We start from the raw sequence: 17,106 nt of genomic DNA, 5'->3' as shown, positions 1-17,106 counted from the left end.
CTATCCTTTGCCTTGTATTTAACAAAAAGACAAGATAAGTAAACAGGTAGGCAACAAAGAAGCTTGCCAAAGAAGAAGAGGTATCAAGAGCTGAGAGATCAAGAGGTGGTAGTAAATGTTAAAATTTCGTATAAGGATGGAAAGGGGTAAAAATTAAAGAAAGACTCCATCAAAATTTTAAGTAGTGACTGGTGGCCTTCCAAAGGGTGAATTTAGTACAAGAGTAGATTTAAACAAAATTGACAGAATTGAAGAATCAGCAGGTGGGAAGCATGGACAAGAATTCATGTTGACTACACATAGGGGTAATTTGAGTTGAAAGGAATGAGAGATGGGCCAACAACTCAAGGGCATAGGCAGACTGAGACACTTGTGGTTGTCATTGAATATTGTTTGAAATATAAAGGAGACTGGCAGAAAGAGGAAATATTAAACATAGTAAGTTTTTACAAAAGAGAAATACATAATTAATGAAATAAGATCCTGGAGGACATGAGAAAGTGTGGCAGACTCCAGCCAGCAGAGTCCACCTGTTGTGACTAAAGACAAGAATAAATGTACAGGAGACAGCAATCCTGTGGAGAAAAAGGGGACAGCATGGCTATTCTCTCAAGAGCAGAGTGCCAATGAATGCCTCGGCCACTCTCTCAAGAGGAGAGCACCTCAACCCCTGCCTAAACAAGCTTTTATTCTTTTTTCTCCAGTGTTGCATCACCAGAAAATACATTTATTATCTATTGCATAGGAAATTATTGTCCACATTTTAAATACAATCAAGGAAATGAAAATAACATGTAGAGGGGAATGGCAATGAGCTGATTAGGTCTGTTCTTGGAAAAATGTACACAGGCTTTGGGAATTACCTTGAAAATAAACAATATGCATCTACTGTTTCAGACCAGGGTGATGGAGTTTTAGCAAGAACAAGCCATAACAGTCTGTATGCATTTTCTAGGCCTGATTCCCATGGGAAAACTCAGTTTGAAGGTCTGGCTCCTGCCCACCACTTCACTTCTGTAGGTTTTCTATATAGAGCTGAGTCACATTTGCCAGACTAAAACAAACCAGCCCCCTACAAGAAAGGATAGAATTAAAAAAGGACTTCTCACTGAAAGTTTTCCTAAAAGGAAAATGCTCTGAGTTTTTTTTTTTTTTCTCCATTTTTCTTGTTGGGTTTTTTTTTTTTTGGTATCCCGATGGCTGGGTCAAAAGGCAGGTCAATTTTTATATAACTGTAGTCTGAAAGGACTGGTGAGTAAGGGTAGATTTGCTCCTGTAGATTTAAGGGAAAAAGACAAGATGTAGATAAAATGGGTAGAGAAGAGAAAGGGTGGAAGTGAGTCCTCACCAGACAAAAGGCATCGTGATAAGAAAACTCACGTGCTGCAGATGATCACTGATTAGCAGCTGATTTTTATGAATGATATCATAAACTTAGAGGTTAGAAAGAAAAGACCATGAAGAGGCTATGGAGGTGATTTTTTTCCATGGTGGCTTAAACTAGAGGACAGAAATTCTTCACTGAGTCTTGGAGAGGCTCAACCAGGGAAGCTGGAGAGAAGATAATGGCTGTCAGCAGCAGACATGACTTAAAGCCCTGGAAGAAAAAAATAAAGGGGGAAGAATAAGGTAAGTTGCTAAGACATAAATAAAGAAAAAACTGATTTGGAAATTGTTCAGACATGGAAAGCAAAGATTGGCATCTTCCTCCTAATGAAGGTCCCCCTAATTTCCTCCTTCCTCCAAATAAATTAGGTTGGGCTATATGGATTACAGAGATTCACTTCTTTCAACTAACTTTTATTGCAGAATGTTTAAACAGAGGTTCTAGAGTTAAACTATGTGGACTTGATCCCTAACTCCATTGTGTACTATCTATATGACTTGGGCAAGTTACCTTATCTCTCTAAGCTTCACTCAGTTCCTCACCTGTACAAATGGGATAATAGTATAATACTTACCTCATAGTGAAGATTATACATATATGGTATAACACCAATAAAAGTTCACAGAAGTGGCAACCAGTCTACATTCAGTGGTATTTCCTATTACCATGATGATGGTGATGCAGAGTACATTGGGAATTCGAAGATGAATAAGATAGAGTACCTGTCCTCAAGGACTCAGAGACTATTGGGAAATATGTTAATACCTTCCAGGGAATTGATGATTACAGTAAAATTAATTTATTTATTGAACAAGTACTTATTGAGCCCCTTACCCTGCTCCAGATGCAGAGGACACATTGGTAAATGAAATATACCAAGACTCCCTGTGCTGATGATATTGCATTCCAGGGAGGTGAGAGAAAAATAAATAAATGACAGGGCAAATAAGTACAGTGTGTTAGGAAGTATTATGTTATGAGAGCAAAGGAGAATAAGCTAATAATAATGGAGATCAGAGTAGGGAGAACTAATGGGAGGTCAGTAAAAATAGAGTGGTTAAGTTAGGTCTCATTGAGGAAGATGCTTGGGGGTTGTAATGGACATTCTCAAGTGAAGTCCTCAAATGGGCTGCTGCTTATGGAAGTACAGAGGCAGGCCATCAAACTTGACCTGGCCATGGGAGAGAGAAAGGCTTCTTAGTCTAGGGGATGTTTGAACTAGAAAAGGGCCTTAAGCAATCAGAAAGGCTGGCAGACCTATAGAAAATAGTATGGATGTTTCTCAAAAATTCCACTTCTGAGTATATACCAAAGGAAATAAAATCATTGTCTCAAAGCAATATCTGCACCCCCATATTCATTGAAGCATTATTTGCAATAGCCAAAACATAGAAGCAACTTAAGTGTCTATTGATGGGTAAATGGATAAAGAGAATGATATATAGTTCTAATAGATATTCCATTGCATATATATTAAAGATAAGATGTAGGCCAGATTTGGGTGAGGGTAGAGAAAAGGTGAAAGTGAGTTCATGTATATGCAAGGGTATAATATTCATCCATAAAAAGAAGAAAATCCTATATTGTTTGCAACATCCTGGATAAACCTTGAGGGCATTATGCCGAGCGATTAAGTCAGACACAGAGAGAAAAATGCTGTTATGATCTTACTTGTATGTAGAATCTTGAAAAAAAAAAACCAAACTCGTGGAAACAGAGAACAAACTGGTGTTTGCCAGATAGAACTGGAGGTGGGTGGTGGATTGGGAGAGGTTGGTCAGAGGACACAAATTTCCAGTTATAGATAAATAATTTCTGGGAATATAATGTACGGTATGGTGACTATAGTTAACAATGCTGTATTGAATGTTTGAAAGTTACTAGGGGAATAGATTTTAAAAGTTCTGAGCACACACTGAAATCGAACTCTGTGAAGTAATGGATGTGTTAATTAACCTTAACATGACATTTTGCAGTATATGCATATAATCACTACATTGCTTATCTTAAACTTTCACAATGGCATATATCAGTAATATCTCAGTAAAGCTGGATGAGAGAGAAAGAAAAAAAGCCTACAGAGGACTGGCCTGTGGAAAGGGAATGGCCTGGGCAGGGCTTTAGCTTTGTTATTAAAGGAGGCAATATGATGCACCCTAATGTCCTCTCCAAAAACAGATCATTGTAAAGAAAAATCACTCAACTAGTGCTTTAGACAAGAAATTATCTTATAATGCTTTTCTTCCTTAAAAGGGGAGGGCAGACTGTGGTGTATAGTGTTTTTCATATTAAGTTTCTTAAAACTATAACTACTTTACCAAATGTGTGATTTATTGCTATTATTCCAGTGAAATTGGTTTTCTGATTTAGCGGTCTCTTGATAGGTACTTGCTGTGCAGGAGACAGCAGAGCCTCGGTTGGCTCAAGGTACTTTTGCTGGGGAATGAGAGAACTGTCTTTTGTATTTCACAGAAGTGCTGCTGAATGATGGTGAAGAGAGAAGAAAGGCCTTACACTGAGGCACAGAGAAGCTCTTATAGTATGCACACAGAAAGAGACAGCCTTTCAATTCCTTTCCAAATGCTCACAGCTTTCCATTACAGAAGAGGCTGTGTAAGACCAAAGAAAGATAAAAAATAAAAGTATAAACTAACTGAATAAATATATTGTACTCCCACCCTCCCCCCAAAATGAATTCAAATATTGCCTAATCTAAAAGGTCAGCCAGCCAGGTCTGGAGACATTTTTGGTTGTCACAACTAGTTGGAGGAGAAGCTACTGACTACTGGTGGGTAGAAGTTACCCAGGTGAGTAGAGGTCAGGGATATTACTGGGCAGCCTGCAATGTATAGGACAGCCTATACCACAAAGAATTATCCTGCCCAAAATGTCAGTATTGTTGGGCTTGAGCCCTGTGATACAGCATATAATATAAGCTGGGAAAGTGGGAATGGAGACATGAAGTAGGCAAGGGATGGTGGGAAGTGGCACAATCAGTAAATCATAGGGCTCAATAAGGGGAAAAACATGTTTGGGTCAGATAGTGGAGGGGATGGGATAGAAAGTGGATGTGGGGTTGGGATGTTTGGAACTGGGATTTTGGAGGGTGGTATCCAGTTATTGATATAGTAGTCCCCCCTTATTCATTGACAGGAATATGTTCCAAGGCCCCCAGTGCTTGAAAGCACGGATAGTACTGAGCGCCATATGTGCTTATGGTTTTTCCTATAAATACATACCTAGATTAGGCACAGTAAGAGATTAACAATGACTGATAACAAATAGAACAATTATATCAATAAACTAATAAAAGTTATGTGCATGGCTTTTTAAGTGAAACAAGTGTTTCTGGAACACAAGAGCTATGATACATTGACAGTCAATCTAATAACTGAGCCAGCTCCTAAGCAACTAACCAGTGTGAAGCGTTGACAGAGTGGAGACAGTTGACAAAGGGATGATTCATGTCCCAGCAGGAAGGAGTGGGGCAGTGTGAGACTTCATCATGTTACTCAGAACAGTGTACAATTTAAAACTTATGAATTATTTACTTCTGGAAAATGCCATCTAATATTTTCAGAATGGTTGGCCACTGATAACTGAAACCATGGGAAGTGAAACTTAGGATAAGGGGGAACTACCATATTGACAAAGGACATTCGTATGTCACATACACATAGATGTGAACTTTAAGTGTTTAAGTTCTGGCCAAGATGGAGGTGTAGATAGAAACCCTTTGCTTCTTCACACAACCAAAAGGAGGATAACAACTAATCTAAAATCAATAAACAACCAGAAGTGGCAGAAAATCAAACTGCATGGAACTCCAACAACCAGGAAATTAAAGAAAAAGTCAACCAGAACAACCACTCATAAGAAACCCAGGCAAGGTGGTGGACTGCATGGGTGGGGCCATCTGAGAAAAATCCTGTGGAGGGGCAGACCTTGCAGGTGGGGCTGGCTGTAGGCAAAACTGAGACTCGGAGCTGCCTGTGGACTACAGTGGTTGCTGCGGTGGAAGAAACTCCCCATCTCACATGAGAGTTTGTTGGAAAGTTGGCTAGAGCTGAGCAGGCAAGCCACATTGTTCCCTCTCTGGCTACTCCCCTACAGGCAGCACCCCAGCCCAGCAAAGAGGGTTGCCCTGCCCTGGTGAATACCTAAGGCCCCGCCCCCTTACAACTTAACAGGTGCACCTAGACAAAGAATTAGGGCCTAAATGAAATAACAGAGCAAAACTTCAAAAAGAGAGCTAAGTGATGAGGAGATAGCCAACCTAGCTGATAGAGAATTTAAAGCCCTGGTAATCAAAATGCTCGCAGATCTGATTGAGGTTGGTCGAAAAATGAAAAAAACAAATGAGAGATACCCAAAGTAAAATAAAGCAAAATATTCAGGGAACCAACAGTGACAGGAAGGAAACCAGGACTCAAAGCAACAATTTGGAACAAAGGAAAACAAGAAACATTTATCCAGAAGAAAAGGAAGAAACAAGAATAAAAAAAAAAGTGAAGAGAGACTTATGAACATCTGGGACAGCCTGAAACATTCCAATATTTGAATTATAGGGGTGCCAGAAGGAGAAGAACAACAGCAAGAAATTGAAAACCTATTTGAACAAATAATAAAGGAAAACTTCCCCAATTTGGTGAAGTAAATAGACTTATAGGAAGTCCAGGAAGCCCAGAGAGTCCCAAAGAAGTTGGACCCAAACAGGAACACACCAAGGCACATCATCAAGTTACCCAAGATTAAAGACAAAGAAAATCCTAAAAGCAGCAAGAGAAAAGGAGACAGTTACCTACAAAGGAGTTCCCATAAGGCTATCAGCTGATTTCTCAAAAGAAACCTTACAGGCAAGAAGGGGTTAGGAAGAAGCATTTGAAGTAATGAAAGGCAAGAACCTACATCCAAGACTACTCTATCCAGCAAAGCTTTCATGTAGAATGGAAGGGCAGATAAAGTGCTTCCCAGATAAAGTTAAAGGAGCTCATCATCACCAAGCCGTTATTCTATGAAATGTTAAAGGGACTTTTCTAAGAAAAGGAAGATAAAAATATGAACAGTAAAATGACAACAAACTCACAACTATCAACAAATGAACCTAAAAGGAAAGAAAAACAATGAAACCAAAAACTAAGCAAACAAGCAGAACAGTAACAGAATCAGAGAAATGGACATCACACAGAGGGAGTTCAGTGAGGGCGGGGAAGGGAGGAATGGGGGGGAAAGTACAGGGAATAAGAAGCATAATTGGTAGGCATAAAATAAATGGAGAGAGATTAAAAAATGGTATAGGAAACAGAGAACTCAAAGAACTTATATATACAACCCGTGGATATGAACTAAGGGGGAAGGGAATGCTGGAGGATTGGATAGGTGGGGATAAAAGGGGAAAAACTGTGAAAACTGTAATAGTATAATCAATAAAAATACTTTAAAAAGTGTTTACTACTAACATGTAGTAGCTTTGTGATCTTTACTTTTTCTGAGCAAGCTCTTAATACAGTACTGTCTGGCACATACTAGGTGCTCAATAAATGTTAGAACTTCTCACTGTTATGGTTAGACAACTATGTTTATTTGCTATTGTCACCTAAGAGGAAAGGAGGGACAAGTGAAAGAAAAAGGATAAAACAGTTCAGCCGAAATACTTTTCTTGAAAATCCAGCTTTCTCTTAGTTCTAACATCATATTTGTCAGTGATTAATTATATTGCTAATTTTTATTTTTAGTAATGAAATTGTATTTGTATTTTTATAGGTAGGAGTACCCGAGGGATTCTCTTAATTCTGGGAAGTGATTTGGTGAAATAATTTCCTAGAAAGCTTTTCCGAAGTTTTTTGGTAGATGACTTAATGAAGTTACTTCTTTCATCCTCCTATTTTTAACCTTTTTCTTACAAAATAGGTTCTTATCCTTTCCCAGCTCTCACTTGTATTTAATACTGAATACTCTTAAAATAAACTGTTATACATAGCAGATAAATTTTAGGGACGTCATTTGAACTATTGTTCCATCAACACTACCTGTTACTTCTGTTCACAATGGCAAAATTGTAGCTTAACACCCATAGAGTAGTGTAAAATGTTATTATTTCCCTGCTAATGAAGTGTGGCATTAGGATAGCTTCTGGTTTACTGGCATGGTGTTTTCCACACTGTCCTTTTAAACATTTTCTTTTAGCAAATGGTGGGATTTTAATTTTAATATTTATCACTAGTTAAGGATTGAAATATCTTAAGTTTATTTATAGGTGGAATTTGTATTCTAGTATTCTATACTATCTTCTAAGACATAATGAAGCTCTTAAAAAATGAAGTTGATATTTATGAAAGGGACCAAATTAAGAGCAGATCAGAAGATTTAAAAATGTGTGTGCCAGGTGTAACTGTCCTGACAGTTCTCTTCCTTATATACATTTTATTAAGGATTTTCTTGCCCTGGCTGGTGTGACTCAGTTAGTTGGTTTGAGTGTCATCCTGTAGACCAATTGTTGGTTGTGGGTTCAATTCCTGGTCAGTGCACATACACCTAGGTTGCAGGTTCAATCCCCAGTTGCGGCTCATTCAAGAAGGTGGCCAGTCAACATTTCCCTCTCACATCAGTGTTTCTCTCCCTCCCCTCTCTCTATCTCTCCCCCCACACTTTCTGCTTCCTCTGAAAGCAATGAAAAAAAATAGAATTTTCTTTCATTAAGACACACTTTATTCTTTGGACCAACCTCGCATTTTCATTTATACTATTGGTTGAAAAAATACTTTTTGATGGATGTCTTAGCATTGAACTTCCATACTACTTCATAATTACCTGCTATGGTCTTTCTGTTTTGCTAGGTGTGTTTCTTTGGAAGAAGAGGGATTGTATATTATTCATCACTCCAGGCCCAGCTACCCCCGACCCCAATGTGTGACACACAGTAAACATTCAAAAGTCTTTATTGGATAAAATTGGATTAGTGAATAATTAGTAAACCTTTATAGAGCACCTAATGAATTCTGCATATGGTGCAAAGTTGTAGGCATTCAAAGACATTGTATCTCAAGGTGTTTACAGTCTAGTCAAGTCCAGCAGAGACTTGTTCATTATCAACACTCAGTGGTGTTTATGGAGGTATGAAAGGCAAGGTGGAAGAAGGGAAGAAAGGGAAGGAAAATGCATGTAATGTTCTTTAATATCTCCAAGGAAACCAGTACAGTTACCAAAGAAACCTCTGAGAACTTGAAAAGCTGGCTTTATAAATGAATGAAATATTATTATTCCAAAATCTATTTCAGCCTACACTAAATGATCTAAGTAGAAGGATCTGCAAAGAAATGAACTGGTGGAGCCATCATAGAGTTTCTCTTTTGCTCCCTAAGGAAGCAAATTATTCTTTTAATCTGTTGATTACTAATATAAAATGGATGGTGCTAGTGTCAGATCATTCTTTAAAGCACACCCAGCAGGATCTTTGCTTGAAAATATTTTGTCAACATGTAGTTTAAATTTGAAAGAAGTGAACCACAAATCTAAAAAACATTATGTGATCAGGCTTTGTACTGATGCAGCCTGGCTTGTTCTCTGGTTGATTTGATCCACTTAGTGCTCTTCTTTGCTGGAAATTAAAATCTCTTTGTTGTTTTTATCGAAATTATAAGCAGATCAGTGGCTTACATGGAATCTGAAGTTCTAAACCTTATTTTAAATTCAAATTGTCTAGTTCTTCAGCTACTTGACGTTTTTATACTCAGGGTCATGAACAAAGTAGCTTGGATTATTCTATTCAAGCAATTGCAACTTGAAACACCTCATATATCAGTTTTCCTGTGATGAGCATCATAAATGAGAACTATCACCAGATGTCCATATTGCTTCTTGAAAATATGAAAGCTGAGATTATATTAATATGCCAAGATAGAACTTGTCTAATTAAAATGGGTGGAAAGTACTATCCCAATGAAGTAGGAAATACCTCAGTGTCACAATGCATTGGGTAGGAAATGATAGCATTCCACCTTTCTCACTTAGTTGTTAAATGGTCACTTAGCCACTTAGAACTGCAGTCATATTATACCACTTTTGCCTAATAGCATCCTAAATGATGGAGAATTTCTAGATGTCTGTCCACAATTATGCTAAAATCTACATACATAACCTGGTAGTATGGTCCCATACTGCCACATTTACCTCATTTAAGAGAAACTATAAAGCAATTTATATATGAAAACATGATCATAAAATACTCATTAATTAAATGGTTTCGCCATACCCAAGAATGCATGCTATCATCTGGTAGTTAATATCCAGTTTTTCAGAGATGTGAACAATTTAATCTTCTTGATGACTTAGCAGGTAACAAAAGTTGGCGCTTGCTTTTCAGGTATGACAGTTTAGTACATTCACTATCCAATATCTACCTGTGTATAGTTGACATAGTTACAATTGCTGTCCTGATTATATTGTCTGATTAATGTTGAATCTGGAATTTGTATTCAATTAAATCTTCACAGAGCTTCTTATAGTACTAAAATACTTACCTCAAGCCCAAGTCATGACTTCTGGCTTATGAGTTATAACCTACCTTTGTGGAACTATTAAAATTAACCATTAAAGCTCTGACTGGTGTGGTTTAGTTGGGTGGGTGTTGTTCCACAAACTGAAAGCTTGCCAGTTTGATTCCCAGTCAATGTGCATGGGTTGTGGGTTTGGTCTGTAGTAGGGGTACATGAGAGAGACAACTGATTGATGTTTCTCTCATAAATTCATGTCTTTCTCTCTCCTCTTCCCTTTCTTTAAAAATAAATTAAATCTTTTAAAAAATTAAACATTTAGGATTTATAAAATAATGTTACGGCTCTAGAAAATTTCCTTTTCTAATTATGTTTATATTTCTGGTTTTTTATTGTTTAGAAATTAATGACAATATGTCTTTCCATTCAAATGCCTAGTTTTTAAATATGTTATCAATATGGGTTTTTCTGTCAGACTAATAGATTATCTTAGTAAATAACTCAATTGATAGAAAGAGATCTTTAGAAATTTTTCTTGTGTACACATCTGAGCCTCTGGGAATTAAATACTGGCATCAGGATTAGGTTCAGAATTTAACCAAAAATAAATTAAAAATAGCCATCTTAACTTCCAAACGCTTGCACAAAAAGTAAAATCTCCTGAGAAACAGAAAAACATAATAAAATCAGTAACTATCAGTGATGTTACCTATTGTTCTCCTTGATCATAAGTATTTCTCATTTTATTCAGAGATATATGCTTCTGTTGATGAAATTGCTAGTGGACAAGAACTTAAAAATTAACCCCTCAAAATGTAATCTGTCCTATTTAAAAAATAGTAACCTAGATAATTTTTATGTAGGAGTACATATTAAAATACTTCATGTTCCATCTTACACAGGAGTGGGACAAGATTTCACCTTTTTATATAGAAATAGTTCTCAGCCCCTATTAATGTCCTCCCAGAGTCTTCTTTTCTCAGCTTTCTGAAGCAAACAAGAAGTTCCCTCTAAAACAGCCAAGTGCTCTCTGAAATTTTCTCTTCATATTTCTACAAAGCACTCTGAAATCTATTTGCTCTCCCAGCTAGGAGTTTCCCATCCCTGATGTTACTTAAGCAACAACAGCAAAAAAACCCACAAAAAATAGTAATAAACAAAATAGCATAGAAAATTCCAGGGTAGAGCAACAGCCATTTAAAGATCCAGGGAAAAGTTTAAAGATACAAAGTTAGGGAACTATCCCTCATTATCTAATTTTTTTCTTACAAAAAATGTCAGAAGGAATCTCATCACTGATGCTTGGACTATTAGCAGTGCAACTTAGGCAAGTTACTTTGACTTTACTTTTCCTTCTCTATAAAGGTAGGGTATAATACAGAACAAGGTTGTTTTATGTAATGACATTTTGGTCAATGATGAACTTTTATGTATGATGGTGGTCCCATAAGACTATAAGGGAGCAAAAAAAAACCTATCAGCTCCATTGAAGCTACAGTAATGTCATAGTGCCAAGGTTGCAAACACCAATAAGATTGTGGATAAGATGGCAAACAACTTTAACTTGGGTGTGAAAGAGGATGACATTCAGGAGTTCTGAGAGACTACTGAGAGGTTGTTGGAACTAGAATAAGAACTGAAGAAGAAGCAAGAGAAAAGGAAACTGCAAGAGAAGAAAAAGAATAACCCCAAGACAATTCACAGTGAAGGGTTTAGCAGAAGCCTTTACAGACCTCAACAAACTAACTAAAGAACATGTATGAATGACCCATGGATATGGACAACAGTGTGGGAATTAACTGTGGGAATGGGGGGTGTGGAATGGGCAGAGAAGGGAAAAGGGGGGAAATTGGGACTACTGTAATAGAATAAAAGTTTTTTTAAAAACCTTTAAAAATATGTATAATTTGTGTATTAAGTATTTGAAGGTAAATTACTCCTTATAGAATTTTTTAAAATTGAAAACATGGACCTCAACACCAAATTATTTTCATTAATAGAGAGGACTGTCCATGATGCATTATCTGCTTATAAACAATTTATAATGAAGAAAAGGAAACAAATCAAGAAAACTACCCTGATGTATTTATGAAAAGAGTGACACCTCCTCAAGAAGACTTTAAGGTGGGTTCTTCAGAACATAATTTTAGAAGTAGGCGTTTTTATCCTAGATGACAGGTCCATGCCTGTTATGTGCCCCTGAAGACCTGGAAGTGGGACAAGAGAGGAGGTGGAAGACAGTGATATTGATGATCCTGGCCTTGTGTAGGGCTGGGCTAATGTCTGTGTTTGTGTTTTAGCTTTTAACAAAAATGTTTTAATTTCTAACAGTTAAAAAAATTTAACTTTAAAAATATAAAAAAGCTCCCACCCACAATGCTACCCCATTTAGGTTTTGTCCATGGATCCTTTATACATGTTCTTTGATGACCCTAGGATTGAGAGTAGGAGGTGGGGGTATGTGGGGTAAGGGAAAATAGAGACAACTGTATTTGGACATTAATAAAAAATGATTAAAAAATACAAAAAGGCTTATAAAATATAAGGATATAAAGAAGTAAAATGCTTTGTACAGGTGTACACTGTGTTTGTGTTTTAAGCTAACTGTCCTTAAAAAAGAGTTGAAAAGTTAAAAAAATTAAAAATATATAAAGTAGCAATGTTATGGTAAGTTAAGGTTAATTTGTTATTGAGGAAAGAAAAATATTTTAAAATAAATTTAGTGTAGCTTAAGTGTACAATGTTTATAAAGTCTACAGTAGTGGACAGTAATGGCCTAAGCCTTCACATTTACTTACTGACCACTCACTCACTGATTCACCAGAGGAAGTTCTGCAAACTCCACTGATGATAAGTGTCCTATACATGTGTGCCATTTTCTATGGAAACAGGTTACCGCTGCTGTTTTTGTGATCTTCTGTGGCTGTGTTGGCTGGACACTAGAGAAGAATTTAAAAGCTCTCTCTCAGCCTGTTCTCCCATTGCACCAGACTGCACTTAACCTTAATGATTCATGACAGACTTTGATCTTCCCAGGTGTTCCTCAGTTTTTATGTTACTAATACTTTCTGTCTGTGCATCCTCTAGCTTCTGTAGTTTCTCCAAATGTTGACTTTGAGAAGGAAAGTCAGCATTGGATTAGATCCACCATCTCATCAAAACTGAAAGATTCCCTCAACAGTGTTTTACATGGACTTATGCCTTCTTCCTAAAACTCTCTTGACTTACATTCCTGATTACACGTTTATTAGGAGCTGCTTGTTTTTCTCCTTCAGAGAGTCCCCTTCTGCTCACTTCTGTTCTCTGCCAGGTCCTGCTCTCTTCTCATGCTCCACCTCCTCTGGTTGATGATCTCATCTTCTTTAAAGACCTCAGTTACCACCTACATGCTGAAGGTACTTAACTGTTTATTTTCAGCTGCAGACCCTGCTGCCCTCTAGACTCACATAGCTAACTCAGCATTGGACATGATGAAATAAATGCAAAACACACCCAGGGCTAACCTCATTCTACTCCTGACAACTTCCTCTGAGTTGCTTCTATCTGTGAGACTTCCACAAAGCCAGAATCTGAGTGTTCTTGACCTCTCCATCATACCTGACATGTAATTAATTGCCAACTTCTGTTGATTCTGCCTCTTCAACTCATCTGAGACTCATCCCCTTTTCTGTATTCTTACTTTAAGCCTTACTCCATGCCACTGTAATCACTCGTGTGATGCAAATGATCCTCCTGTTTCAATATCTCTCTCTTTCTCTCCCTGTTTTGTTCAGTATAGGTCCATTTCATTCAGTACAGTTTGGAGTGAAACCTTTAATTCAGAAGTTCTCAAACTTTTGGTCTCAGGCAACCTTTGCATTCTTAAAATTTACTGACAGCTCCAATTTGTTGAGAGAAATTTAAAACACAAGAATAACAAAGGCTCATGTTCTACAAGCCATCACCCCAGTGATTCCATTGCTCATTATGTAGCCTGCAGAAAACTCCACCTTACACTCTTAAGAAAATGAGAGTGAAAAGGTAAACAAGGCTTTACTCTTATTATGAAAATAATGTTGACCTCCATCAAGGTCTTGGGAAGCCCCCAGAGCTTTGTAGACCACACTTTGGGAACCACTGCTTGATTTATTCTTTGCTTTCCAGTTTAAATCACTTTAATGCCTAGCAATGGACTCTCAGAATGAAGTCTAAAAACTCCAGCAAGATGTATAAGACCCTTCTTGATCTTGCCTCTGCTCATCTCTCTAGACTTACCTCATGTGATGTCCCCAGTCTGAACTTCACTTCAGCCATACTGAAAGGCTGGCAGGTTTCAGCACTTGCCTTTTCCTCTCCCTTCTCCAGGTCATTGCTCTTGCTTTTCCCTGGGCCCAGCACGCCTGTCCTTATCCTGGATGCAGCTTCGTCTTCAACTTTGCTTAAAAGCTTCCTTGAAAACTAGGTCCATCCTCTGGTTTTCTTGAACTTAGCCTTATTTTAGCATTTATCCTTTTTGTGTGTGTGACACCTAGAACTGTGGAATATTTGCCTGTGGCTTATCTTTGTATGCCAGTGATAGATTAACCTAGAATCAGAGGACCAGAGGAGATATTATAGAAATTGCATGCGAAAGCTTTTGCGTATGTGAGTTTTTCTGGAGAGGGGTGCATAGCTTTTACCTTCGAAAGGAGTTGAGAATTCAAAAAAGCATCAGAACCATTTTACCATTAATGAATTGATTTCAGTGTGCAATGATTTATTTTATTTTTTATGAAAAGGAGTGAACTTAGGTATAAGATCAGTTGGTGTCCCAAGTTCCATTTTATGATAGCATATTTATACTTACTATGACTCTGTGAGAATTCTTGATTGAATTTGTAGACTTCTGTACTGTATGTAATGTAAATTGAGGATGTGAATCTTTGTAAGTCAGACTTCTATGCAAACAGACTTGGAAGGTAATTAGAGGCTAATGCTAATAAATCACATTTGTGATAGCCATAAGCTCAGAAAGCTATTTTGTAAGATCACATTTCAGTTGCTGATCAATTATGTAGACAAATAATTTAAAAAATTCATCAATAGTTTTCACATACTTACTAATAAATTGACTATTAGGTGTTTACTCAGTTAACTAATAAATTATTAATTAATTTGTGAATATATTATCAATTATTTGTTAAGTATGTTAAGTGCTTACTGTTTTGTTTGAATCTGAGAAATGTCTTTCATCAAAGGTGTGACTGCCTTATTTGGTGGCACAACAACATTAAAGGAAAAGTAAACATTTTAAAATAAAAATGAATGGGAAAAATGGGATTAAGTTTTTTGCATAATATTCTGTTTTTTTTCAGATTTCCCATTTGTTAACATTGTTGCCAAATTTGCTATAATATTCTTTTTAATGCTCATTTAAAAAGTATTACACTTGGATAATTTTACTTACAAGTTAGATTTATTTTCTTATTTTTATCACTCCTCTCTACCCAAGATATACACACTGGTACTCTTTATGGTAGGACATATTCTGGATTTATTAGAGCATAAAAGTGTTGTCGATCGATGGCTTCTTGCTTGGATTGTTGAATATCTATCTCTTGTTTTCTCTATTTTGAAAGTTCACCTCAACAAAGTCTGTTTTTTATTGAATTTCTAAGTCTAAATGTACATTTCCTCCAGCATCTATTTCATGTTTTGGGTAACTGTAAGATAAGTGATTATTTATACACTGACCCCACGGCCTGTGATTCAGTTTCGTAAGGTTAACTGGATTCCTTATGATTTTCGAACAACAAAAATAAGACCATTTTCAAGATTCTAGAAGAGACAAAGCAATGATAACACTATTATATTTGACTTAGTAATATGTTTTATATTTGCATTTGAATGTGAGGATGTCTGGTGTTTTGAGAATTATAGTAGTAATAAAAAATTTTTAAATAAGAGCAATTATACATGTTCATTATATTCTAGACCTTCATCTGCCAATATGGTAGCCCTTACCTACATGTAGCTAGTGGTCACTTGAAATGTGTTACCAGTGTCACATACTAAAATAATAATATTTTGGAGATATAAGATTACATACCTTCAATAAAATATATTATTAAAATTAGTTTAACCTGTTTTTCTTTTACCTTTTTAATGACTCTACTGGAATGTTTTAAATGAGTTGTATTATATGATTATTATAAAAATTATATGATATTGGTATAATAAATATCAATACCATAGTTATTATGATTGTTAATATAACAGTAACATAATAAAATGTATTATACAATGTTATCATATATATTTAAGTGATTACCCACTGAGCTCGGTACTTTATATGCATTTTAATCTTATTTGATTCTTACAGTTATTTTATGTGGCCTGTTTTTAATAGTTGCAGTTTTCCAAGAAAGGAATTGATAATCAGAGAGATTAAATATCTACCCTAGTGCTCATTCAGTACTCAAACCCAGCTGGCACTCCTAACCAGTAGGTACTAGGTACTTCTAACCTTTTTGATAGTATACCTCATCAGATTTTGTTTTGCCACCAGTGACAGCAATGTGATTAAATATGCTTCTTTATTTTTTTAAATCTTCATTTCTTACTTTGTGTTATAGCAATTTGAAAGTCTCATTTGTTTTTTATTTGTTTTTAAATGCATGCATTTAATTGATCTGATGGCTAAAACATATACTTCATAGCAATAATGTACAAAAAAGGGTATCATTGACTGCACTTACTAAATCATGATGCTCAGGGTTTTTTTATTCACTCATTAGTTATGCAGAGGTTTTTATTGATTTCAGCTAGTCCAGTTTTGTATCTGCTCACGTCATTAAATTGTTCTTGCAAACTAATTCGATAATGTTACATTTTTATCAAGTAGTTTCTACTAAAATTCTTTGTTTGAAAGAGTTTTTAAAGAGGCTTAAAATGATACAAGACTTTTTTAGAGGTGACACACAATTTTTTGAAGAAAAAATGGAAACAATTTTATATTTATCCTTAAAATTCCATGCATTAAAACATTTCCATATGTTTATCTTTGAAATCTCTGCAATCTCATTGCTAAAAATAACACCTTTACTTTAAAGGGACAGATTAATTGTGATTGTATTTTTTCCAAAAATATCTGCTAGGTATAGCATAGTACTGTTAACCACTTGTCATCAGAAAGAAGTTCAGAAATTTTTTTTTTAATTTTATTTAGTTACTTTTCAAGTACATTTTTTTTTCCTCCCCTCCCTCCAT

General features: G+C 36.1%; 1 protein-coding gene across 2 annotated transcripts in view; it reads left to right on the top strand.

Moving 5' to 3' along the window:
* The window catches only part of LHFPL3 (LHFPL tetraspan subfamily member 3), a 226,943-nt gene that overhangs the window by 71,031 nt on the left and 138,806 nt on the right, over window positions 1-17,106 (top strand). The window contains exon 2 of one of the 2 annotated variants that reach the window (XM_053668909.1): window positions 11,880-12,003. The exons of the other annotated variant lie outside the window; for it this stretch is intronic. Within the exon in view, the coding sequence (XP_053524884.1) occupies window positions 11,880-11,971 (92 nt within the window). The 3' untranslated portion in view covers window positions 11,972-12,003. The remainder of the gene's footprint in view (window positions 1-11,879; window positions 12,004-17,106) is intronic. 2 annotated transcript variants of the gene reach the window in all.

The sequence above is a fragment of the Artibeus jamaicensis genome, unplaced genomic scaffold (assembly GCF_021234435.1).
Source record: "Artibeus jamaicensis isolate MK-2021 breed Jamaican fruit bat unplaced genomic scaffold, CSHL_Jam_final contig_518, whole genome shotgun sequence".
In the NCBI taxonomy this organism is placed as follows: domain Eukaryota; kingdom Metazoa; phylum Chordata; class Mammalia; order Chiroptera; family Phyllostomidae; genus Artibeus; species Artibeus jamaicensis.
Note: the sequence above shows the minus strand (reverse complement) of the source record. Positions and strands in the feature narration are given on the sequence as shown.